The sequence below is a fragment of the Thunnus thynnus genome, chromosome 18 (genome assembly GCF_963924715.1).
Source record: "Thunnus thynnus chromosome 18, fThuThy2.1, whole genome shotgun sequence".
NCBI classification, from domain to species: domain Eukaryota; kingdom Metazoa; phylum Chordata; class Actinopteri; order Scombriformes; family Scombridae; genus Thunnus; species Thunnus thynnus.
Window position 1 is genome coordinate 17,524,602 of NC_089534.1, and position 27,787 is coordinate 17,552,388.

Sequence of the window (27,787 nt, forward strand, 5' to 3'; positions counted from 1 at the left end):
CTTTGATTTGGAATGTGGGAGTGGCCCTCCATTAAGACCCATGGCTCAGCCCATCTCCCTAATTACAGAAGGGAGTTAAGCTAAGGGTCAGGGTCTCCACCTACTATGCCTATCACTTGAGAGTCAACAATGGTCACAGCTTTATGATATAAATAGAAATGCTGTGCCACTGCTTTGTTATTGCAGGTGCCCAAGACCAAAATCTAGGGAGACTAATTTGTGGACTTACTGCTTCCCTAAAATTTTGGTTACTGAAATGTAGTAGGAGGACAGTAGGAACATACACGCATGCACACAGATGTACAGGGGTTGGGAGACTTCAGAATGACTGTCAGCATGTGATTTGTGGACACCTGTGGTTGCCACCGTGTAAACTGTACGACAGGGACGTACCACTAAGCTGATGACGAAGCAAAGCAGTGCTGACTCTGATGACTGTGCAGCCAAACGCCCAGAAGCCAAAAATAAAAGACATGCTTGGCAGAACAAGAAAAAGAAAATCCTAATCATTTCCAATGCTTCTATGAAGGACAGAGGGAACTGGAGTGAACTGAACTCATGAGAAAATTGTCTATGTGGATGCCTGCATCAATACAGTCAGGGGGTAAACTACATCTATGGTTGACAAAGATGCCATATGACAACCCAAAGCATCCATGATAGGCATTCATAACTGTTCACACTTTGCAGTAATGAACAGACCATTCTTGATGCATTGGTGAAATTTGCTTCACATCTTGCATGTTATGTTAGATAACGGTTGACCAACTGTCTGTTAAGCTACCGTTGCATTCAAAATTAACGTTAAAAATAACACACTTTGAACCGTCACTCTCAAACTATCATCAGTGAATTTCACACTTGACAAAGTAAATTGATCTGCAGGACCCCTACTGAGTCATTTGATGTCTCAAAACTTGAAGAGGCAGTCAGTGAGATTGAATGAAGCCAAGCAAAGTGGATAAAATCAACTGAGGAAAGTTGGACATGCAAAGTAACCACATGAGGAGTAATGGAGTGTCACCTGTTTATAGCCCCAAGGCCGAGGTGCTGCAGGATTCCTGAATTCAAAATTTTAGTGGAAAAGAAGTTTTCCATCACTTTTATAATAAAATTTCACGGCACAGAGGCTGCACTGCAGGTGCCCTTGGCATGAACAAGGAGAGTTTATGTTATGAGGTGTTTTTGCAGATTAATTAATTTAACTTAGGTGAGTAAAGTACAAAGATTATTGCTTTTGGGTCCACTGTGACTTTATCTTTTTATCTGCACTGATTTCTTCGCACAAACAGGTTTGAATCCTGACCTCATGAGACCCTAATCTAACCGGCAAGCTGTCACAGAGCCTAAGAGCACTGACTGCCTCTGGAAATCAGGTAAACTCTGAAATGAAGAAATGAGCCATGAAGTAGAAAATTGGGTTTGACGGTTAAACCTTAATGGATGTCTGACGCCACGGAGTTGAAGTAGAAGAACTCATCACTCATCCACAAGTGAAGGGAGTGATGCAGTAAGCAATGCTCTTTCTTCTATTATATCTTATGGGTGATGGTCATGTCTGTATTGCCACAATAAGGTCAAAAAATCACGTTATAAGCAGAAAATATTGTTCATCACAGGATGTGATACTGTCAGGGTTTCCGGAAAACTGCATGCTATGTCAGCTAGTTTTGATCGAGTCACTTCCCTTTTACAGAGCACTAACGTGCTTGTACAATTTACACATACCTTGTTCCGGCTTGTGGGCAGGTGGGTGCAACCCCAGCTGTCTTGCTAGCCTGTCCTTACAGATAAAGACCCTTTTTGACTGACCAGTGATTTTTCCCACACACCCCTACAAAATAAGTCAACTGGAGGGGACCTTTTAAGTCTTACTTCTAGATTGATAGAAATTTTGAGCATAAACAACAGTATCCATTGTTGCGAGGGGGAAATTTCTGAGGCTGTAGTCAACCAAAGAAAATCTTGGTCGACTGAAATCTTACATAATCTTCAACTAATCAATTAGTCGCGGGGAGGAGGGGGGGCAGAGTGCACAGTGAACTCATATTTCTCCGTTTTGCCTTTAGGCTAACATATTGTTGCTAACTTTGGGCTAATGAGCTTTTAGCATTTATTAACTGTTACACTTTGGTCTGTACTGTACGTTTACTGCCAGACTGAAAACTTACCGCTAACCTTTTCCTCTGCTCCGCTCGCATTCACCGTCACTTTCCTGCCGCTCTTTCCCACTCACTATGCAAACATACTATGCACTGCCCTATTCCTCAACGGAGTTACGCTACCGATATTTAGCGTTATTTTTGGCATTAAAAAAATATCTTTTGGCCTGGTGGGGGTTCGTTGATATTATTACACGAGAAAACGCTGATTCAGTGGACATTAAGTACGTTCAGTTAACACTCAGTAAACGTTGAGTACAGTTAGACCCAGCAGTCTCTATTAGATTGGGCGAGTTCAAAGTTGTGAAAACAACGGGGGTGTTTTGAATACACCCCCCGTTTTCACCGGTGATTTGTTAGTCAGTCCCTCCCGCCGCATGAAATAATGGATTAATCCTGTAAAGTTATTGACGTAGCACTTCTCTCCTTCTGAAAGTAACACGGAGATTATTCGACCAATGAGAATTTAGTTGGACGAGAGCATATCGACCAACTAATCAACCAGTCGACCAGGAGACTACAGCCCTAGAAATTTCACATATTATGCTGGTTAATGTGTTAAGTAGACTCAAAAACTATATTTCTGTGTGTATATGATGTGTTTTGTATAAAACTACACATTGTCTTGTCAGCAGCACAAAATAAGATTGAAAAAAAAGCCAAAATTCATGTAATTTCTGAATATTTTGTGGTAGATCTTTGTACAACAACAACAACAACAGTGGAACTTCAGCAGCCAACCCATTAAAAACCAACCACAACTGGGCAACTACTGGGCTTCTATTGCGTTACACCACCTCTAAACTCACAAAACACACGCCAGATGTGGATATGCATCATGCGTAATTGGCTGAGCCCCACAGCTAGACACAAACACCACTGGTGACATCTGTGCCATACACACAAGCGGAACTGGGAAAGAAACCATGAACGGTTTAAGAGAGTACATTAATTAGTTGTCTTGTTATAAGATGTTGCACAGTTTGTACCAGCAAGATGTTCTCCCCCTATAAAGACACATGCTTTTCATCTTCATCCACAGACAAATCTTTTTATAAAAAAGAAAATGCTGCCTAATTAGCTTTGACTATGGCTGAGTATTACCAGAAAACATCCAGTAAATTCTTCTTACTAAATACTGTAACTATGAAATTGGAGTTTTGTCACTTTTGAAAACAGAACTTTTGTACATGTATTAGAAAGGAGTATGAATCTCATGTTAATTACAACAGAATCTGGTGTATGAAGTGTATAAATTAAATATACCTACAATTCTTATGTTGTTTTGCTTTTGTCACAATATATTGACTGAGAGGTTTCACTCGGTTACTCTTTAAATTTACAGCAACATGGCTCAACTGCAATGGGGACAGAAGGCTCTGCCTGAGTGAAAGAAGCTAGACAAACACCCTGCTTTAATTGTTTGTTTACAATACAGTTTCCTTGGCCCTGAGCCTCAGCCAACCAAAATCAGTTTTTGAAAGAATTCCTGCGTGAGCTGAGGTCTCTAACTGGTAACCATTAGCAAGAAAGTGCCACAGGACAAGGAAAGAAAGGAAAAAAACTATGTTTTCTTGCGAGTCCTTTCATCATGACAATGTGGACTGAAAACAGACAACAGCCGGTTGTGGGAACTCTAAACATTCTACACCCTTGTTTTAGGAATCAGTGGTGATGCTGCTGAGTCACAAATGGGACACGCCATAGATATATCTAGAAAAAACACAAAGAGCTGGGTGTGCACTCATGCCTAGCTGTATAATCACCAACAACCCATGATATTTTCAGATTGTTGGTGAACTAAATCTTAACATCTATTTTGTATTTTTGCTGGCCTGTCATAATGTTAGCCATGAAGGTTTATTTACGTGCCTCCACTGTGAACTAAAAAAACAGCTGTTATGTTACTGCTACATGCCAAGAAATGTTGCCTTATAAGTTTAACCGCTTCACACAAATACAAAAATGGTTCTTGGGTCTTAAACCTGCTGGATATCTCCGACTGCGTATGATTTCACACTGAGCGTCAGCTATCTGCTTGCTTTAGGTTTCATGCTTGGATGCGTGTGTAGCCACTGAGAAGGCCTGGAATCTAGAGGACCTGCACTGTGCTCTATCATAGCTGCACACAGCAGCGAGATCACCACAGCCAAGGACACACATATGAAACTGTATCTCACACACATGAAACACACAGTCATAAAAACATTCACATCTGCCAGAATGAGTACAGCATAGTGAATCAAAACTTTATCAGTTATCTCCTCCGTCTTCCTGTGGTGACTTTTACTCTAAATTACAGGAAAATAACCAAAACTTACGCTTGCAGACAAACAGTCATGTAAAAATTCAGAATGTCTGTAGTGTGCTATCTAAATCACCTGCTGCTCTGCACCCTGCTGGACCCCCTGGGGGTGCGGATAAAGCTCTGGATGGAAAAGAGGAAAGAGGTAAAATGGGGGCAACGGAGTGAGGAGGGAGGACAAAAAGTACCATATGAAAGAGGGATCAGAGAGAACCAGTGAATTACAAGAGAGAACCAGAATTCCTCTGGGTTCGTCATGTGACACAAGAAACAGAATCAGGAAAAGCAGCTGCTGTAGTCTACAGCACTGTGAGGAAATGAAAAGACAGAGATTCAGGAGAGAAAGACAAGAGCGGGGACCAGTGAGAGACAGCAAGCGCGAAACAGGAACAAATTGTTATTAAATCAGTTTGTGAGCCCTCTGTGGAGGTCACCAGAAGAAGATGAATTGCACATCTGGCAGATAGAGCTCAAATGGCCTGAAACCCTACGGAGAAAAAAACATAATGATTCCACCAGGAAGCACAGATTCATGTGCACACAGACGTAGATACAGTGTATCCAGTACATACACTGGCACAACTACAAATAGGAGGACTGAAATAAATACAGTACTTAATTGAAAATGACCAAACTAGGTGATCCATTCTCATATCTAATGTTCTTATTATTCACACAGAACAAAAAATTATGATATATGGCTGTAATGATAAAGCAGCTATGAAGTATGATGGGATATTGTTGCTTCCTGACAGGATGTGTTGGCTCAGGGACTCAACCAGCTGTGAGGAAGATTCTTGTCTTTTAGGTGATGGCAGGAGATACATGCATTCCTTTGTATATAGTTATAAGCTGTGACAGAACCTTAATCTTAACAATGTGTGTGTCCATGTGTGTACCTGTCAACCATGTGCGTGCCAAATATTCACAAACTCAAGCGTTATTGATTGTGATGCACTCGCCTCAGGTATCAAATCTAACATTTTATCTTTCTTTTTTGTCTCTGCACAGCGGTTCTCATCAGACTTTGCTTACCAGCCAGCAAGGCAGGCATGGTGCTGAAGCTTTGCCCTGCAGAACAAACACACTGCATAAAGAGAGCCTGTGTGGTGCTAAGTCTCACATTGGAGTGAGGGACTGGAGAGAGGAGGAAGGAATAGAGGGACTGAGGGAGAAAGAGATTGGAAAAACGAATGTTTCTGAGAGCCAGATGATAAAAGACGGAGGTAGATAGAGGAGCGATGCACAGAGAAATGATGGAATGGAATGAGAGGCTTATAGTCCAATGAAAAGTTAGGGTAGTTGTAATAGCTTTTTGGATAGCCTTGTCAAAAGTGAGACCATGTCATAAAATATTTCCACAGGGGGAAAAAAAGTGAGAGCTCGACACAATGTGTGACTGTGGTCAACTGAAGCGCCCTAGTTTTCTCATGTGCCCCAACAATAGACCTTGACTGTTAACTCTGTACTGTTTGACATAGAGAGGTGCGATTTCAGCACAGAGATGTTCCATTCCAGACATATGGTATATTATCCCAACACATAAAGGTCATGCAGTATAACTGGCTGTCAATTAAAAAGCCATATGAGCAATGCAATGGATTCTTTTGGTATTAATATCTATCATAGTCCACCAAATGGTATTTAAGAATATCAAAAGGTTTCAAAATGTTAAAATCCTAAAGTAACTACAATATGTTCCTATGCAAAAGTCACAAGTTTTACACCATTAGGTAACAAAGGAACCCATTAACCTATTTCTTGAGGCATAAAATAAGAAATCAGAAAGAGTGATGCATTTGAGCCAGAGCTACAATATAAAAACAAAATTTGGGCATCAATTCCCCAGTCCTATTCACTGTGGAAGTAGTAAATACTGGTCAGTCAAATAAAGTATAAATCATCCTCTATGGCAGCAAAAGTAGAGGCAAAAGGGCATTAATGCAGAAAAAACATAAAACAAAGTAACAAAGTTGCCTCAGCAATAAATCCCAAACGTCACTGTAGCAAAGGAAATAGACACATTAACCATAAACTGACAAAAACAGTCAATACCATCAGGTGCCACAGTCAGAAATGAAATGTTTCTACCCACTGCTGCCGACTGCAAATCAGGTCAAAAGTAAGCAGAAAATAGCATAAAATATAGTCAAAGATACGCTGTGCCAGTGAGTTTTCCGCAAATGTACACAAGATGATTTATTTTTATGAGAAAATTGCATTACTTTAATTCGCCTAATACATCATCATTATAATCATATTTGGGTAATATTTTTCTTACCTAATTACTACTTGGGAAGAATTAAAGTCTTCCAAACCATGACTCTCCCTCTCCACCAGCAACTGTTTTCCACATACAGCAGTGCTGTGCAAATGCAGTCTAGGTGCCAATGTGCTTGTGCTTCTACATACTGCGTGTGTATTTCTGCAATATCTACAATTAATAACTGAAAATTGGCACATGCAAGAAAATCATTTAAAATGTATGCCTGCATGCACATAATCCTTTCAGTATAGCTACTTGCACACATGACGTGTACAGTATGTGATGAGGGTGCATGTGCGTGTGTGTCTTTGTTCATGTGTGTTCTTGCACATGTGTGTGAATCCATCAACCCCCCAAACCTCTTGCTAATTACACAGTGGTGGTGGCAGAGCCCTGGCTCCCATGCATGCATCATCTGTTACATAAATACTCATTTGACGGAAACTGCTGTCAGGCCCCATCTTGGTCTGCAGAGCTGGTCAGTGCCAGGTTAAACCGCTGCCACTCCCTTGTTTTGTGCTCAGTTCTCTAAGGATATGTGTGTGTGCATGTGCAAAAACAGAGTAAGGTGTGTAGATGTGTAGTTTGTACATTTGATTGTATGTGCAGTGTGAGTGGGGGAAAAACAAGGAAACAAAGGGCAGACAGAGCAAAGTTTGCATTTGTGTGTGCAGAAAAGAACGAAAGAGAAAAATGTGTGTGCTTGTGTGTGTGTGTGTGTGTGTGTTTGTGTGTGTGTGTGTAAATGTGCAAGGACATTTTACAGTGTCTGTTACCAGAAGCCACAGGATGTGCGTCTGCAGCAGACCACCTTGTACCCCATGACTTCATCATAGTGCCTCCTGAAACTCCATACACACATCAGCTCGTACACACACACACACACACACACACACACACACACACACACACACTTCCCTACACGTTATTTTTTCCCTACCCTCATCAGGTGCCAAATAAAGGGCATTTGCCATGTGTTGAGCACATGTTGGTGATGGTGATCTGCCTCAGAGAACTTTAACAAACTTTTTGAACAACAGTTGAGGTATCACGTATCAGGCTTGCATAATCAAAAACATGTTTACTGTCTGCACTACAAAGCACCCTGACTGAACCGATTTTTTTTATGAGCAGATACATTTTTTTAATTTAACTGAAGTGAACAATCTAAACAAAGTGACAATCTTTGAACAGTTTAGTGATAATGAAGTGACAGACCTACGCATTTTGGCACTTCACTGGACCACGGTGGCCAAAACGAGAGCAAAGAACAACAACAGAGCAATAAACAACAGATGGCAGCTCCCACTTTCAAGAACAGCAAAGAAGTATTTATAGATGAAGCCTTTGAAACAGGCGGCATATACTTCTGATGATCATACTTTAACAATCAGGGCATTTTAAAATCAATCCATCATCATCATTAATAAGATTTAAAGGCACAATCTGATTGTGAACCATAGTCTGTTTGTACTGTCAACCATGGCCAGCAATAACAATCACATCCAAACATATACAACAAAACTGCAAGATAAGTGAGGATGGAACAGCCTTGCTTTTAAAATTGGATGTAACACCAGATTTGAAGTGACATGAATGAGGTTTTCTAAAGGTAGTAATTCAATTTGGGCTTCTGGGTTGATTTATGTATAGTGCATAGCAATCAAAAGCAGTTTCCTCTATATCCATGAAAACCCTGGACACATTAAAGGAAATCTGCTCATCCAAGTTATGTAAGTGTTTGACACACATGAAATGATGTAAAACTGTGGTTTAGCCAGCTGATTCATACAATCTGTGGTGATGATGAGTGTGTGATACGGCTGTGTGAAAACAAATCATGGCATGAGAAGAAGTTGTGCGCAAAGTAACCAAAGTCAGTCTTGCCTCAAAGTATGTACGGATCTGTAGGTTGTCAAGTGAAAAAGCAAATGTCAAAGATTCCATTTTTAAGCATTTTAATACAATGACTACACAGCCTGCATAGAAAAGGCAGCACATTAGCAGAGCAGCACCAGCCTCAGTCCTCCGTTTGCAGCTACACAGGATGCATTCAGGCACAGCCTTGAGTGTAGGTCACCCGTGTTCTGTTGGCGCTCAAAGCTTTAATAAAACAGGAGAAAACACGCAACTGAAACACTTTCTTTGTAGGCACTTACTTATTCAATAAAGTAAGTCACTAACGCAGCGTCTATGGAGAAAGTGTTTATGCTAGAGCGGCAACAATTAAGCAATTAATCAATTAGCTGATCAAGCACTGCTAAAACACAGGTGGCCTACACTCAGTACTGTGCTTGAACACATCATTTGTAGACAGAGGGAGGACTGAAAGCTGCTGCTGCTTTCACTAAGCACCGCGTGTAGACACTGCACAAGTGTCTTGAGCTCACTGGTGGCATAGTACAGATGACCATTTCTTCTGCAATGATCAAACTGTTGAAAACTGTTCTTAAACTGTTCTAATGCATGTCAACATAATCTCAGAAAGAAAGAAAGGAAAGAAAGGAAGGAAGAAAGAAAGAGAAAGAAAACTTTAACTTTTTGACCTCTGTAGCCTCTCAGGGTTCATTTCCCATTATAATCTCCACAACAACAGCTAGCTGCCAGGAAAGAGTTGGTCTTTATGACCCTCTTGTCATTCAGTAACCACTTTATATTTAGTAAGAAAAACAACATTGCTGACTTAAATGGGCTATTCACTGAGATAATAAAGGCACTAATAAGCAAATACTTTTATATTAACGTATTTGTTTTGACACATATACACAGTAAGCCTGGCATACAGAATGCCTACATTTTGGTCATTTCTCTTTTGCCAACTCCTGTGTTTTTTTTTTTGTTGCTCTATTTTATTTTTGTCTACCACTTATTTGGAAACTTAAGCCAAACCACAAGCTCTAAAGAAAAAGCCATGAAGAAATATACACCTATTATGGGTCATTACGACCCTAGTTTTCTTCATAAAGTGGGTTTCCTTACAGTAGCAGCAGAATGCCAAGTGGGCTCCTTCTCTGTTTCTGTCATCAGGGTTGGAAGGAAGGCATTTGGTGGGTTGAAGGTGCTAAATCTGCCTCCCTTGCTGTGTTAGGGCAGGGTTACACAGTATATCACATTTTGGTTAGAGGCAGCACACTGACACTCTGTACTGTACTCACCCTCCCAACAGGCACCCTGCTAAGCCTGACACGCTCTCTCTCTCTTGCTCTTACACACACATATAGCTACTGTACTCACGCATGCAAGGCAGAGGCAAACAAACACAGCATCCACACGCCGACGCTGTTGATTCATGCTAATGCAGGGCGGCGCAGCTCCATGGTGTTAAGGTGAGGGAAACTCTCTCACCCTTGACTGGCCTCTGGAAACATGGGCACGGCTTCAACTTCAGTCCAAACACTGGCTCACAGATACAGCCGGGGTAAGAAATAACTAGCTTTCATTCATAAACACCATCTGATGGTCAGTTCATTGTCATTTTGAGGGCAGCTATGATGATTAACTCTCAATTGCGGTCAGTCAGTCTGGCTTTGAATGGTGAGCATTCATTCATGGTCTGTGACTGGCAAGCATCAATCTAGTTTTTGCACCAAAGTGTGAAAAATGAATGTGGTATTGATGATATAGACAGTAAAAAGTGGAACAGAGTGGTGAAAACAAATTCCAAAAGAAAAAATTATACACCATCCCACACCCGATTCTGAACTTATTGGTTTAGCAAGTGCTAGATCCAAGTTAGATTTGAACTTCAACGTGTCTCCCACATTCAAGTGACATCAGCACTTAACCGCACAATAGCAGTGCTCACAGTAACTAAAGATGCCTGCGCTCCTTCAACTGTATTTCTAGTCACTCGTGGTCATTTCTGTCCGTATTCTGCAGGTCACGGTTCACAGACTCAGACAGCCTGCACTGGCCTGTAATCAATGTGTCGTACGTGTTCCAGTACAACGTCCATCACAGAGATTTTGTGTGGGCAAAGGCTTTTAGCTCAGCCTATAAATACACAAGCAGGAATCTGTCCCACGCGTTAAGACTCTAGTCTGGGAGATGACATTGTCAGAGGGATTAAAGAAAAAGAAAAGACAAAGATAAAGAGGAAGAGAGGAGATAAAGGAAGACACAAAGTAAAGGACATCTGGTTATTTAGGAAACAGTGCAGAGTAGGACACTCTACATGTCCACCTGTTTCCCTAAAAAAGCATTTAATATCAGCAAGCATAGACGTCAGCAGGAACACACAAACTTCTAGAAAGTCTGGTTTTAGCGGTGTGGCTTTCCATCTCTGTGGAACAACGCAGTCAGGAAAGTGGAGAATTGTTTTGTGGGAAAAAGAACCCACATGGTCCCAGTTTCTACTGATCCTTCAACCCCTTTATTTAGACCAAGCCACTGGGATCCTTTACTCTTATAAATAGACAGAAAGCAACTTGTACACCACAAGCTATCTAAACATATGTTTGTGACTGAGCAATGTGTGCTTCTGCATTAATGAATGAAGGTTTTGATGCTTGGCAGGTTGGCAGTTTACTGCAGCCTGGGTAGAGTCGGTGTTGGATAGTAATTAACAAAGTACATTTACTCAAGTATTAAGTAAGATTTTGAGGCACTTTTACTTTACTAAAATATTTCTATTTTATGTTACTTTATATGCCTACTCTACATTTCATTATACTGTTATATTGTACTTTTTACCCCACTACATTTATCTGACAGCTATAGTTACTAGTTACCTACTCAGATTTGAATTTAAAACACGAAACTGAATGTACTGAATGTCTACTGAATCAGCATTTCTCGTGTAATAATATCAACGAACCCCCGCCAGGCCAAAAGATATTTTTTTAATGCCAAAAGTAACGCTCAACTCCGTTGATGAATAGGGCAGTGCTTAGTATGTGTGCGTAGCAAGTGGGACCCCCCCCCCCCCCCCCCCGCGTCTAATCGATTAGTTGAAGATTATGTACGATTTCAGTAGACCAAGACTTTCTTTGGTTGACTACAGCCCTAGTTCTTAGACAAAACTGTGAGTAACTTCCGACTGAAACAAGCATTTGACTGTGTATGATGTGTATAACGTGTACATGACATAGCGGGTGATAACTTGTCAGTACATTGGGTTTTCACAAGAAAATTGGATTTAATTCAATGGAACACAAATCAAAACTAAGATACTTTACAGACTAAGTGGCCAAAAAACTCAGAACATGGTAAAATGGCCACTATACTGTAATAATAATATAATGACAGTTGTATTTTTCTTTACATTATTGTGTGGCAATATATTCTAATAACATTTAAAACATTATTTTTCTCTTTTCATATTAAGAATACATGACTGTTAATCAGTTGTTTACAGTAGGTTTAATAAAGCTTTGTGTTTTGTGAGCTAACTATAACTATATAATGTGAAATTAACAGTGGTTTACTTTCTCATGATCACATCCATGTGCTGCTATTTACGTGCAAGGCATTGTGATTGTTGAAGTTCACTCGCTGGATGGATTCACTGCTGGATTCACTTGTTGATCCACACTTACAAGAAGCACCAGGCATACAATTCCAATGTAGTGAATCATCAACAGCACCAGAAATAAACAAGATACTTGTTCCCAATTTTTTTTTTTCTGAATGTTTTGTATGTTAGCTACAACTCTCTACAGTGCACTGGGTTGCCGTCTGTGAGCGCTGGTTCCAGCAAAGCTTGGCCTCATAGATTGAGGCTCTCTTTAATTTAGCGATGTGGGCTAGGCTACGCTAGCTAGTGGTCAGCGGTTCACTTCAGCCCTTCAGAAACACCTCATTATAACAGAACAGTTAATTATAGACAAGTCGACACTAAGATACATTCTAGAGCCACCCCGCACAACAACTTGTTACGAAACATATAAGAAAGAGAGAGAAAAAAGTTGTAAGGGTCATCTTAAGAGTCAAGGAGAGAGGCTAACAGATGATGGTTTCCAGTTGTGTGGTCAGCAGCCCTAAACAGACCTAGTTTATGTTTGGAGAAGCTATGAAGAGCAGAGTCAACTAAAAAGCACAAAGAGTATTGCAATAAACAGACTGTTTGATGGAAGCGGACAGTAATGTTTGCTGATGATTCCCAAAGGTTTTGATCTCAATATCTCATCTTTTATCTCTTCTTTTACTCATTTGATGTCTCCCGTTCAACTGTGTTCCCTCAAGCAAAATTCATGAACAGACATAAACAAAAGTTTCAAGATATATATCTGTCAAATGTGTCTTACTGGAATCGCAAATTATAACAAGCTTTAGTGGAAGGCAATCAGTAAACATTCTTTTCATACCAAAAGCAGATGCACCAATCATACAGTAGCAGCACCTAGACATAACTATAAGATCTGCATACATGCTATTGTGGACATGGTGATACTTGTTTACACACTCTCTAACACAGACATACACAGATAAAAGATGCCTAAACAGTAACACATGCACACGGATGGACACACGAATGGGTGGAGGAAGATACAGGAGAGCTCAGAGAGACAGTGGTTTTGAAATCCTGCGGTTGAGTATGTAATGGAACTGCATGTAGTGATTAGAGACACTAACGTTCCAGCTGGCAACACCACCCAGCCAACGCACCCAGTGGCATGGTTTTGTGTGTGTGTCATACACGTCCACTGCAGTGCAGAGGACAACACAGAGGCTGCATCTGTTCGCCCAGAGTTTGCTATCCAGGAAAGAATTTACATGGAAGTTTTTTTTTTTTTGCACACTTCCAACAGAGGAAACAGGAGGAGGGAGAGAAAAAGAATACAGTGTGGTGAGAGAAGAGACATGCAGCATGAGGATTTAGAGAGAAAAAGTGGCAAAGGAACAGATGGAAATGGAAAAAAGAGGTAGGGAGCAAAACAAGAGAAAAGGAAGGCTGCATAAACAGTGGATGAGAGTGTGGCAATTCTTAGCCAAATCTTGGAGTGATAATTTGTTTTCTGCAGGGTGATGGATGGATTTACAAGACTGGCCCAGATTCTGTCCAGTCCAAACCAGACTGGTGCAGCAAAGAGGTGCCAGTGGGCCAAGAGGCAGGCAAGTTGTTCTGGGCCAGGTCAGTGGAAACACTACACAACCAGGATCTGGGCCAGTGAACCAGGCCAGACAACTGATGGCTTTTCAAGGGATGTAGCAACAATGTGTGTGTGTAAAATCAGCACTAAAAAGTCCCCCATTTAACCTCAAGCTGTACTTATCCAAGGTCCTAACATGACCTTTGACCCCTTGTTAATTCCTGAACGTTTCTGATTGGCTGCAAAGTAACTGAGGGGAAAGGTTTAAATTTTGGTGCAGTAGATACTAAGATGCTGGCCTCCATCACTCTCTCTTTCAATCATACACACACACATACTTGGTCAATGCAACCCATCGCCCTCCACCCATGTAATTAACACCATTAACCACGCCCTCAAGTTCTGTGCTGAACGAGTCCCCTGGCGAGAATAAGGACTCAACCAAAGTCTTGAACCGACAGTAAAAAGTACAGCTTCTTGGAAGCTGGGCGTTCTTGTGTCTTTGGATAAAGACTTTGTTAACATTGGACTGAATTGCTTTCATTCAAGATGTCTCTTCAAAACATCTGGAAAATGTGGTTTCTCCAGTAGACCAGAACATTTGTGAGGGGTTATGGTTGCAGCTTGGAGCTGCACTACTACAATAAGTCTCAACTGCGGCTTTAGTTGAAGGATCTGGTGTTTGGAGGGTAAACACTTAGAAAAAAAAAAAAGATCTAGATATTGAAGAGTTCATGACTGTGACAGGTGATGGCAGGATGTGGATTTTAGCACCAACCCTTACTGTTTTGGCTGTAGTGATGTGCTGTAAGATACATTTTGTACTCCTTTCTTCACATAAAAGACGGGTGTTGAGAGAAAAGTGTCTATGTGTAAAAAAAGGAGGTATACTGAGAAAGACAGACTGAGAAGTGGCGGGAGACAAAGGTGGGTTTCAGAGAAGGAGAGTGCATTTTGAGACAGAGGTGTGAGATTTGGCCGAGGTGAGGTTTGCTTTCCACAGGGGACGACCACATTCCATCTGAACTTTTCAAAAATGCTTTTCAGGCCATCCTCAGAGCGCACAACCCCATCTTTTCCCATCAATACATTAATCTGTCTCAGCCAGGATGTGCTCCTCTAGAGCAATGAAATGCCTTTAAAGGCAGTTACATACTGTAGTATTCCACTTGCTATAAGCAGAGACAGGAAGAGTGACTACTGATAACAGTATTAAGATGTCTTGTGTTTTGTGATATGGAACGCTCTGCAAAATGCTGGTGGAATTAATAGAGTTGGAACTTTCCTCTGTCTTCAAATGTGATTAAAAAAAACAAAGAAGAAGGGAATTGGCATGAATTTACATCACACTTGGCTTTAATAGCTCTTTAAAAAAGAGATTATGGATCACTTTATGGAAAATTGGCAGCACAGTTCACACTTTTTGCAGAATCACATCCAAACCCTGTCAGTATTAACACATTGCGCTGCCTCTGCTGTCAGCAAACAGTAAAATCAGCTGCACTCCCCCTAATGGGTGTCAAAGCCTTTGGTGATCATTTTTAAGGGTACCTTCTGTTACAGAGTAACGACTTTCTGACTGACAGACAGAAATAAAGACCTGTTACATAAGACTTTGTTTGGAGGAAGGGTGGGAGGGCTTATAAGACATCTCTCTTGCTTTCCTCTTTATTTAGCTTGGCCTTAAGATATGTGGAGTGGCTCTGTAAAAACTACCTTTCTCTAAACAAAAATAAATGCATTCTCTCTAGTTTGTGTGAAGAGTGTAAAATACCTAGAGTCTGAGTGTGAAGCAGAGATCAGCTCTTAGACTAAACAGAGGAAAATGTTGCAGCACAATGAAGTAAAACTGCATTAAGTCATTTCTTTCAGCAGTTGCGTATTATCAATGAAACAACTGAATCTTTTTTGTAAACTGAGCAGCAGCTGAAAGAGCCTGAGTTTATGTGCGTCTTTCCTCTGCCCTCCAGTATTCCTGACTTGATGGAAACATTGTTTTATCATTATGTAATGGTCTTTTCTTAATCTGAGTGCATGTTTCTCTCATCAGACACCAGCTCAGATCTTTTAAAGGCATCTAATTGTGTACATATAAATGCACTCACACAAAGCAAAATCACACAAATTCCCACAATCAACTTTTATTTTCAGACATTTGTAAACAGTAAACAGGTCTGTGCAGACTTCTACAACTGAACGACTTGGAAAGAGCTATTATTTAATAAGTAGAGACAGCAGGACAAGAGAAGAGTTAACATGGTGAGGAGCATTCTCCCAATTCACTATACAGTACCAGTCAAAAGTTGACCTTCCCATTCACTTGAATAAGTGAAGTGTGTCCAAATTTTTGACTGGTACTGTATCCAAAAATATATTTATTTTTTACAAGTTACAACAAATGTACACAGAGTTTGCTTTGGTAATTTGTCACCAACACACTGTGTGACCTAAGAAATATTGGACAGATATAACAAGGTCTAATGAACAGTCAATAGACTGCACTACAACAACTAGACATTAACATATTTCAAGTATACAATCAAGTCTAGTAACATCATCAGATTGAGCAGTATCTGTCTTAAAGGTTCTATATGTAGGAATCAGAAATTCCTCCTCATTAGTGACACCGGTGGCCATTAAGTGAAATGCAGTCAGCATTCTGTTGCTCATGCTTGCACTTACTCTCTGAGTGAGCAGCAGCACTGGCTTTCCTTGCTTATACTTCTCATATGACATAAAAGATCTCTAACGTTGTGTTTTGCACAGTGCTTCTGCAAAGCATCTCTCACTCTACCAATCGTGTTTACTAGACACCAGTAGGCTCAGCAAGCTGTGGCTGGGGAGCAACACACTGCAGTTTGTTGTGAAATGTGTGCTTATTCCCACCTTTGGACTAACAGAATATCTTCTGCCACAGCTCTGGAGCTTTTTTCTGCTCCTTTGTTGAGAAAATAATATTGTTTTAGCTGTGTGTGTGCTGGGCCACTTGTCATTGCCGGGATGTTTTGTTTTGAAATGTGTAGTGGTTGACGGAGGCAGCTAGCTGTCTAATTAGCTGAAGAGCTAATATCTGCAGGGTGTTTCTACTTGGATAGCACTGTTTTTAATGTGGTAGATACTGGTCGTTTGTTGACATTAGTGGAAGAGAGGCAAGGCACAAAAACATCACATTCATTGGATTTTTGTGGAGAGTCGGGGAAGGTCTAATTTTTTAAGTTCCATTACAAGCCGTTCACTCATTGGCAATAAAAAATGAGTAATAAATGTAAAGTGATTCATAATTCTTACATATAGAACCTTTAAACCTTTATTCAACTTATGACCACTTGAGGGCAGTGCAAGAAACTATAACTACAACAATGACATATTATCACCTTATAAAGTTGATATGACAAACGTGCCAATTTACTCATCCAGCAGACACGTAACAAAATTACTTATGATTTGGTGTCTTGTTTTTGGCTGCTTGGTTAATGTAAGTCTAATATTCACTCTCGTTTTAGCTCCGTTTTGGTTTCCACCAACTCCTGAGGGAAAAATCTGATGAGCTACTAGATGCTCAACTACATTCACCAGTTATTTGCTAGCTTTGTCTGCCTGCTGCTGGGCAGGTAGTGTACAGCAGGTTTGTTGCTGTAAACAGCTGTCTGCTACAACTAGAAACAACGCTGATGAGAGCGGTGAGAGTGAACCAAAACAGTAAAGTTGCGGCCGGTAAAATTAAAACAGACGGATGCTGAAAGACACTAAAATGCTCCATAGAGCTGAGGAAAACTGCAGAGTTGGGATTTATCACTACGAGTAACACCTTTCATATTACAGATTAAATATAGCCACTTCATCCATTGTCCATTGTCCATCCATCCAAATATTGATTAGAGCAGAAAATCAAAAAAGTAAAAAAAGTATTTCAGCGCACACCAGGATACTAGGATAGGCACTCTTTTATTAGGGGATTACATTTTTAAAAAACAAAAGGGGGGCTTTTTTTTTTTTTTTTTTAAATTTTGCCCCCTCTTTGTTTTTTTTAAAATGTAATCCCTTAATAAAATAGTGTCTATCCCATTATCCTGGTGTGCGCTGAAATACTTTTTTGATTTACTGTGATTTGCCCTGCATCAGCTGGCACCCAATGGAGAGGCACTGCTGTGCGTGGGGTATATTCATTTTATTGATTAGAGCAGCTTTATAGAATAATGATATACTCAAACAAAATAACTTTTGCAGATGTCCTCCATTTCAAGACACAGCAGAAAAACTGTCTTTCTCATTCAACTCGACTGAACCCAAAGAGGATAGGAGGCTATATAAAACTTTAAAGTGCAAGGCAATACATTTCCCCAAACCAGCACGTAGTGGTTTTAACAACATGGGCTGGGCATTGCTCCTCTATCTGCTCTGCTGTATATTTAAGGCTGCTATTTTAAACTACTATATATTTTTTCATAGCCATGAAATGAGGGTAGCAGACAGAGTTGTGGTGAGCTCACTCAGAATAAAGATAGGCAGAGTTCCTTAAACAAGGTATGTTGCTGCCCGCTGGGCAACATGTTTCCTCTTAACAAGCCCCATAACAACCAATTACTTGGCTTCAGGCTATGTGTTTGCCACCCTGGACTCTGAGGAAAAAAGTCAGAATCCAGTTGTCGAATCAAATTGGAAAATAATTGCTTGACTTCAGTGACCACACAAACCTGCTGTTTGATGACGAGTGTATATGTGGCCAAAGGAAAGGAAACAAGCATTCAACATGTTGGGTGTTTGTGGCAATAAACAGAGGAATGTGGAGTGCTTCAACACTTGCCAAAGTAAACAAAGAAAGTTCTCAAATGGGCTAACAACACCACAGAACAGAGATATGAGGAAGGGCAAACCTGATCCAAGAAATCAATAGCACTCACGCAGCAGACTGCAATTATTCTGTTTCTAATTCTGTCATGAAAGGACGTGGATTCTGATTAAAGGTCTCACCCTTCTGGATGAACAGGGAGAGCAGTTGATTAAAGCAGGGCATTCAGTTTACATGTTGTAAGCGGACACCTAATTTTCTTACAGGACCTCTATTTATCCTGGCACTGATCTTCTAAATTATGGGCTATACGTAGTCTCTTTCTTACAAGCATCAACCAGGGTACCACCCAGTGGCTGTGGGCCTCGAGCCACCCACCCGTTCAAGCACCACCATCGGGGCTGACTTAAAAGTCACTGCAACCAGCCATCATCAGTGTCTTGGCAACCTCTTAAAAACAGCGCAGTTCCTAAAAACAACCCCCCTTTGAGATGATGTATAATGTACTCAAAGTCTGGCTATAAAAGTTTTTAAGTACTCATTTCTCAGATTTGATAAGAGGCGAAGGAGGTTCAGACCTTGACAAAATGCAAAACTCACAATCTAATACTCATTGCTGAAAAATAAGCTCTTTGCAGTTTCTTAACGTTTTATTCTACTTGAGTTGCATTTAATTGTTCATTTAACTGAACAGAACCTCATTCTTTACCACATGTTCTTCTCTGTTATGAATCCAACTGCTTAATTTCAATTTCACATCAAGCCCTTGCAGTCTTTTGTCAGAATAACACACATTATACATATAGTAGCATAGCACACGAGTCTAGTCACAATCCATTGCCCACAAATTTATCTGAGATTTGTCTTGGGTTATAACCATCATTGCTCAGCAAGCCTTGAGCAGCAGTCGCAGTTAACAGCGTTGGCGCATTGGAATTTTTTTTTCCAGCTGCTCTCTTTTCATGTGGTGAAAACAAATGCACTAATGGAGGATAATTACCCTGTGTTGTTTTAGTGTTTGCCCGTCTCTCTGGAGAGAGCAATAGCAGCCTCTCAGGCATGGAGATGCTAATTGGTAATGCTAATTGCTTCTATTATGTAATCACAGGGTCAAATGAAGCTATTTTTCAGATGATTTCATACAGTAATAATCCAAAAAACAAGGAAAATATGATAATTTATCATAACTAATAAAGAAGAAAATATGCTAATCCACTTATTGCAGAACCCTGTAGAACCAACTGTTCATAACAATCACAACATAAAATATGAATTTTAGCTTTCTTCCTCTCAAACTAATACATTTCTCATTGAACTGGCTGTTTTCTTTCATTCTTTCTTTAGTTTCCATTAAAGTAAAAACTATTATCCCTTTATTGACCCCTAAACCCAATTAACAAGCTGGCATGCACGTTAGAAAGCAGGTAAATAAACAGAGCATGGTTCGCTTCTGCTCAGCAGGGAGGGCGGCTTGTTTTACCAACCCTGAGGGAATTACAAGCCGTCTGATTGTTTTGGCATTTAGGCTGGATGTGACACCACTTAGGAGTTGTTTTGGGGTCTGTTGGAGGTAATGCTTAGTTTTCCTCAACACTGCCATGAGGACTAGTGTACAGTAGGTGGAAGGAATATAGAGGAAGTAGGCCATGTTGTCCTGCCTTCACCTCCTAATGAGCCATGTCAGATCTGAGGAAGTGTTGGATAAACTTCAGCCCCAAACATAAGATTATCTTGGAGTGACGTGCTTTGGTATTAAACATAACATGTGTGTTTGTTGTTTGGTTTGCCACCTCTGCACAAATGTTGCACAAGTAAATAACAAAAATGCAAAGGAGGTAGTAAATCGAAGGGCACTCTAAGTATTTTTCCACATGACTGACTTCAGCTAGGAGTCACACTGGTACACACCTGGCAACCCTGTTAGTCATTTTGAAATGCTGTGCGACAGCTTGACCAGCACAGAGTTAATTTACATTCTCTTTGACACTTTGGTAAATTGCCTCAAAGCATGGACTCTGTCACTTTAGTCGAACAGTCAGTGCTACTAAATCTGTCAGGTTGAGAAACAAAATTTGATGAGATGAAATAAAGTCCTTGTTTTTAATATCCTTTAGCAGGAAGTGGGCGTACTGGTGTGAATAGAGTGGCGAGCTTGCTCCAAAAATCACACTTAGATGTCTGGTTCGCTTAACAAAGCTCTTTTGCATGTGTGGTTTGTGTGTCAGTTTTGTCCTTATCTTCACGGTCCTTACTTTTAAATGCTGTAATTATGTGATTGCACATGAGAAAATCAATAAATGTCTAAAAATATATGATAATAGCAATGACATATTTGACATTGTTGAAGAAACTTTTCTGTACAGGAAATGACAGAGGCGGAGTTGTGGTTAAAGTTAGCCTATTCTATGCATGAGGGACAGGCAACATCTGCATCTCTACTTCGATGTAAAATTAAGTAAAAATAGCACTTATATGCATCCTTTCCAGACAAAAAGAGTTCACACACACCTCTTTATGCAAGATATGCAAATACTTAACACAGATATGAAAGTTCACTTAATCCAGATTTTATTTGCAATACTCTTGTGACACCAGAGTATTTGCATTCAAGGAAACATTTTTCTTTTCCACTACACATGATAATAAATGATTTTATTCTCCGATTTACCCCGAATGAGTAGCTATAAAGTTAGAGCATTTCTTTCTACACCTGATGACAATATTACATGCAAGTTTCACTGATATGATGTCTATTTACATTGAGTGAAATCCAGATTCTTGAGTTTTTTTTGGCTGCACCAGCAACAGATGGGAATATTCTACATTCCTGTTTATCAAAGCGTTTAGCACAGCATATTTTAAGCTTTTGGGGTCTAGACATGAATAAGAAATAAACAAAGCTCGTCTGCACAAAATGCACTTTTGTAGTAATGGTTCTACCAGCAGTGTTGTATAGAGACTGACCTTAAAGTCAAAGATGTCAGTCTCTATCCAATCAATTCTTGTAGTCAGTGAAGTATAACAGCCATGTGTATGGTATGTCAGTATATTTGTGTCTATCTGTCACAGGTTCTGTACTGCATGAGTGAAGCATAATGTGTTTGTATTGTCCACATGGAGATGGAGGTTTGCTCATCCCTTCATTCATCTTCCCTCTGTCCATCACTTGAGTTCCTCCCGCTCATCTTCTTCAAATACATGTAAAAGTTTCATTGCAGCACTACTCATACCAAGTGGTCACTAGCCGAACTGCACTTTATTTGAATTCACTTAAACAGTTTGCATTCATTCATTTCCTTCTTCATGCCAGAAATGGCATGAATAAAACAGAAACTGGAAGGAGGAGAGAGATACTGAACCTTCCTCTGTGTCCACACATACCTGTCTAATCCCCAACACCGCCCTGCAGTCTGTAACTCTGACACTATACTGGCCAGCATTTGGCAAGTTAGATTTATGTGTGCGTGTTTTAAAGTTACAAAGTGCTTTTGAGAAGCAGAGTTTAGTAAGAGATTGAGTGTAAGAGACTGACAGTCGCACCAATTTCGTTTAGCGTTTATGATTTATGGTAGGAGGACTGGTAACTATAACAACACAAACACACACCTGCGTACTTAAGGTCCTTGAAAGTCTATTATGTCCATCCAAATGTCTGAGAATTCAGTGTAATGTGTATGCTGGCTAATCCTGAAAGATCCTGAAGGAAAAATTCTAGATCCTTCTCTCTGTTTTGCTCTCTCAGCTCCAAGCAGCTATACCAGGATGGTGTGCAATATCGCAAGGCAGCTAAAGTCATCTTCAGAGCATTCACATTCCCTGAGAAGATGACAGTACTGAGAGTCAACTAGTATTTGAAATGTCACTGCAGAAATATACGGTGTGGTACGTGCACAGTGAGAGAGAGAGAGAAGGAGCCGAACACAGGCATCAATGGCTTCAAACTATGGCAGGATCCAGTCTTTGCTCAATCATTTTATGTTTTCTCACAGATTTCTGTTACATGTTGCTTTTCAGACAGTCGCTTCTATAAAAAGATTCCCGACAGACTACTAATCACAGCTAATCTGTCATTCAGCACCACTTCAGTTCCACACTGGTGTTAACCTGACCTGCGAACAGCGAGGTTGGCCTACAGCAGCGAAACAAGCTGTCCACCATCCTGAAAAAGAAAATAATTGAATCATGTTTCAGATCTTTCAGCTCAAGCCAAGTCAATCACTGCTACACATGCATTCACACATGGACACGCACACCTTGCAACGCAGACACATCACTCAAGCGGAGACTTGGCTTCGGGGTGTTTTGGAGAGTTAACTGGATTGGTCAAGGCGATATCAGTGTGTATGTAGGAGAAAGTAAGAGAGACTAAGCGTGAGAGAGAGTCAATGACAGGGAACACAGTGGCGAGCGGGCCCATAAATCCAGGTCTAAAGGTCTGCTCGCCGTTTTAGTTACTGCAGCTGTACGTTGAGTGACACCCTCAAACACCAACCTCCCCGCTGGTCGAAACAAAACAGGGTCTGTTCCTCTACAGTGCGTCTGACTGAGAGAAACACACGTACCTAACACACACTCGCACCAAATCAACCCACTATTCTCTCACACATACACATTCACTTACCCCACCAGGGATCCTCACCTTCATTTTGGCAGCCAAAAGTAACACAAGTCAGCTTCAGGTAAATAAATCAACTAATCACTGGATGCTCATAAAAGGCTGCAAGACTGCCAGTCACCCACATGCAGTATACATACATTGGAGCATTATTAATTCTGAATTCCTCTTTATTTTCTCTTTTTTTCCCCAGTAAGTTAGGTAAGGAGTTTCCCCTGTATGTTTCCTTCAGCAAGCTCTTCCACTCATCAATTCATGACACAGAGGCAGAAAAAGTACGAGTGAAGACTGAGAAAGACAGAGATGGAGAGAGTCAGAGAAGGGTGAATGTGATAAAGGGCAACACCAGGGAACATAAAGTTCTCTATGAAAATAATGAGCAGACCACATCTGAGGCAGTCTGTAGCTTTCTTCTACTCGCCTCTCTTGTTCCCATCTCCCACCACATCCGACCTTTTCAGAACCCACTACAAAGCTGTTTTTCACCTAGAACTCAATACATCCTAAATGAAAGAAAGTTACCTGAAATTGCTTGCATTCCTGCTACTTGAGTAAAGGCTGTTATCTGGCTGATATGTGTTCTAAGCATAAAATTCAATTCTTGCTTTCAAATTGCGGCCATCTGATTCTTCAACAAAGCTCTCTCCCTCAGCATCATATAAGTGGAGGAGATTACTCATCGAGACCCCAGTGGAGGTGTTAGTCTGTGGTTGTGTCACTGTTACATAAGGAACCCCCCACCCCCCACCCCTCCTGAAGTCAATACAGCATAAAGGAGTCAGTGTTTGACAAGGTTCAGGCCCTCAGTGTCTCTATGCAGAACTGCAGCGAAGACCACATCATGCAGGTGGGCCCAGACACTCATTTATCTTCTAATAGAGGCATTCCTTGCCCTCATGGTCCACACATGTTTGAATGCTGCTGGATTAGGACGATGCAAATGTGTCTGTGTCAATAACACACACATCTGCGCCATCCTATATGATAAAGTGTCAGTTCAGCTGATAACTTAAGCTTGTGCGTGTGCACACAGGTTTGTGTGTGTTCAGGTTATAGAGCACCTCTCAGAAGCAGAGAGCTACTTAGTGAGAAAATGAGTGTGTGAGACACTGCAGGCTGTCTGACTGTGTGCACATTAGCTTTGTGCAATTTCTCTAAAATAAAATGAACTTGCATCAACTGCTGCAATTAGGCTGCAAGGTTTCGTCAAGAGTGAACGCTGCTTCGGTGTGTTCAGTGTGTTGAGAGTCTGCTCAGCAAATCAAGCTGTATTTTAGAGGAAAGTGTTAACACTCTCCATGATACCCAAATGAAGCTATAAAAGCTGGCTTTTATTTTGATCTTCCCTCAGCATTTTGGGGATTTTTTTTTTAATGTGCTGCAAAAACTTAATGTGAGAAACATTGTCTGCGTTTAATGTTTCACAACACTTAAACAAATTAAAACAATTTCTTACCAATATTGTGCAGCTGTAGTGTGCAGGCGTGCGCCTATGCCTCTGTGTGTGTGTGTGTGTGTGTGTGTGTGTGTGTGTCTACAGGAAACCAATCTGACCCACCGGATTAGTGCCTGACTTGGTGAGTGACTCTCATTCTGTTCCAGATGTTTATCACGTCATAAAGGCCTCAAGCCCTCTGTGAGAAATAGGTAGGAACACAACCTCCTTTCAACACACAGATTCATACACACACACACACTCACACACTCCAGCTGTAGCCCAAGTTGTAGCAGCGACTGACATTTTGATGTGAGCACACACCCACATATACATTCACGCTTGATGTGCTTCCTTTTTGAAACTTGATAGCTCTTATCATAAAAACTGACAAACATGTGACTCTTTTTGCCATACACTCTACATGTTAACCATTTCCTTCCGTTATCATCCAGTGTGCAATAATGACAATAACATATCTGTACCAAATCATATCTAACCATAAACAAATGTTTTAATATTCCCTTCAGAACAAAATCTTGTCAAATGGAAACCTGTGCTCTAATCATTTTTCTGTGTTTCCTTGCTGTGAAAACATTTGGCACCCCCACCTGCATCTTAGAACTACACGTGCTTTTTAATATATATATTAGAGAGGCATAAAGCCAAAATCATACAGTACATGTGTTGCTTCCTCAAAGCACCAGCATAATCTTTATAACACTATTGCGCCTTGTTTCACTGGTGCCAGTCGTGCGTAATGAGCGCTGTGGCTGGTGCGCACCAGCTGGCTGCACAAGAAGAGGTGTCAGTCGCCATCCACACGCAGTATCGATCCTAACAGTTGCTAAGTTCTTGTTCCCATAATAGATCGCAAACGTGTTCCGACAAGTCAGAACTGATATTCAAGTGGTGCACAGGGGAGCACATTCCTCAGGTTTTGGTCTGAATAATTTGAATTTTAAACTTTGGGGTAAACTTTCTGGTATCGTAGGATTATAATATCCAAGAAGAGGTAGTTGTGCATATACGAACGTCACTATGCACAGTCTTTCTAAGATGTGTGTCCTTCTACAGTCAGTTGACATAAAGCCAGTTTGATAGTTCAAAAATTATGAATGATCAGAGGAATCAAGATAACTCATCTGGGGTGAATGGGGTCGAGGGGACGCTTTGGCCTCCAGAGGCATTTGCCCAGCGTTGAATGGGAGGTGTGTGCTTCATTAATTCTCTTTTTCATTTTGGATCAACGTCCCATGAAAGAGAGACGCCTTTACATGCAGCGCAACTTTTATTCAAAAACATTATGACGCGCTTCAGCCAGCAGAGGAAAATGAAAAGTTCTTACCGAGATACTGTCGGATGTCCAGCAGGATTTTAGGGGGTCCTCCGTTCAGCTGATAAAAAAGGGAGCCGAAACAGAAGAGGAACAGCGTAGCCATGCAGAAACCATAACCTCGCAGGGAAAATCGCAACGGTATAGCAGAGAGTAAGCTGTACTTTTTGTTGTTGCGGTCTCTAATATGGTTAGGAGTCTGGTTGTTGCTGTGAAGGGGACTGCCGCTGAAATTCTTCATCATCTCCTCCTCACAAAGCGCCGTGGAAAGTCACCCATCCGCCTGTGGAAAGTGAAACTTGTCGCTTTGAGATCATTTGAGGCGGTCAGCCAGTTATTTGGAGACGCGCAGGCACCCAGCTCTCCTCCGCTGCCGCAGCCACGGGGTTATTTTTTGCGCACAGCGTTTCGCTTCTGCTCGGTCCCTCTCGTTTGAGCTCGTTGGATGACTGTTCCTTCCTTCCGTCCTTCCAGCGGAGTTAAGGGTCCATCCTTCTGCTCTCAGTCTTTTGGGTGTCAGATTACTGAACGTGGAAAGAGGAAAAACTTCCACCTCATACAGGATTTGGTTTGGATTGCAGTGCGTAAAACAGCGTCACCCAGTGTTCAGGGGACAGAGGGGCTCTCGCAAGGAGTCAGTGCGCAGTCAATGAAACGAGTTTGATTTTTAACAGCCCAAAAAGAGAGTGACAGGAGGTCTGTGGAAAGAATTCTGAGTCAGCTGTGAATTTCCAATTTGCATTTAAAGGACAGGTTTGTCAAGTCTGTCTTAAAACAATAGTCAGGGGCCAAAATGAACACTGACACATGTTTTTCTTGCTGTAATCATTCCTCCTGTTCATACTAGCCATTAAGAGATCCTTTCATAATGCACCTTTAGTGTAAGTGATGGGGACAAAATCCACAGCCCTGCTTCCATATAAACATATTTAAAAGTTTATCTGAAACTAATATGAAGCTTCAGCCGTCCGAATTGGTCAAATCAAGTCAACATCCTTCAAAGTTACAGTCTTTTAAGTGCCAATTTCCCACAGTTTGTTGCAATCTTTCCACTGCAGCTGAACAGGAAAACACTTTCCGTTGAGACACAAAGAGGGATTTTTTTTTACTAAAAGGATTGTAACTATGGAAGCTCCACTTTGTTTGACTAACTCAGACGGCTGAAGCTTCGTATTATCTAGAGATGAACTTTTAAATACATTTTTGCTCAAAACGAGGACTGTGGATTTTGTCCCCCATCACTTACATAATAAGCGCATTTGGAGGGAATCTTCTAATGGTCAGTATGAACAGGAGGAATGATTATATTGAAATCTGTTTCAATGTTCATTTGAGCACCTGACTGTTGTTATACGACAGACTTGAAAAGTTGTGAATCTGACTTGTGAGTTGTGAGAGAGCTGTCATTCACCAAAACTTTGACAAATGTGGTGTTATTATATAGTTCATTAATGAATTAACAATATCATAGGACCTTGAAAAGCCTTAAAGCATGTCAGGTTGATATGAAATGACTAGTGAGCACCACAGACAACACATACACTCTTAATAGTAACATGACAGATATGTATATGCTCTGTGTAAAGTGGTCGTTATTCATAAAAGGGAAAACGCTATGTTATCATTGCTGTTGGAAAAGAGTACTGATGTCAGCTGTGTGATGAAACGAGGCTGGTGGGATGAGTGTATTTGTTCACTTCTTATGTGTGCTTGTCTGCTGTGTGTGCTTTCAACTTTCTCTTTCCCTTCAGGCCGCCTGTTAAGACCGCAGACGCTGAGCCATATATCTTTCCACAACAGGGCCAGAACCCACCATTAGACTACACCTGCACTTAGGAGGCAACAACA

The 27,787-nt window shown here is 40.8% G+C and overlaps 1 protein-coding gene across 1 annotated transcript in view; it reads right to left on the bottom strand.

Annotated features, from left to right (window-relative positions):
* usta (uronyl 2-sulfotransferase a) overlaps positions 1 to 26,559 on the bottom strand; it is a 57,791-nt gene extending 31,232 nt beyond the window's left edge. The window contains exon 1 of the mRNA XM_067571936.1: positions 25,952 to 26,559. Within this exon, the coding sequence (XP_067428037.1) occupies positions 25,952 to 26,183 (232 nt within the window). The 5' untranslated portion in view covers positions 26,184 to 26,559. The remainder of the gene's footprint in view (positions 1 to 25,951) is intronic.
* Between the last annotated feature and the right edge of the window lie 1,228 nt (positions 26,560 to 27,787).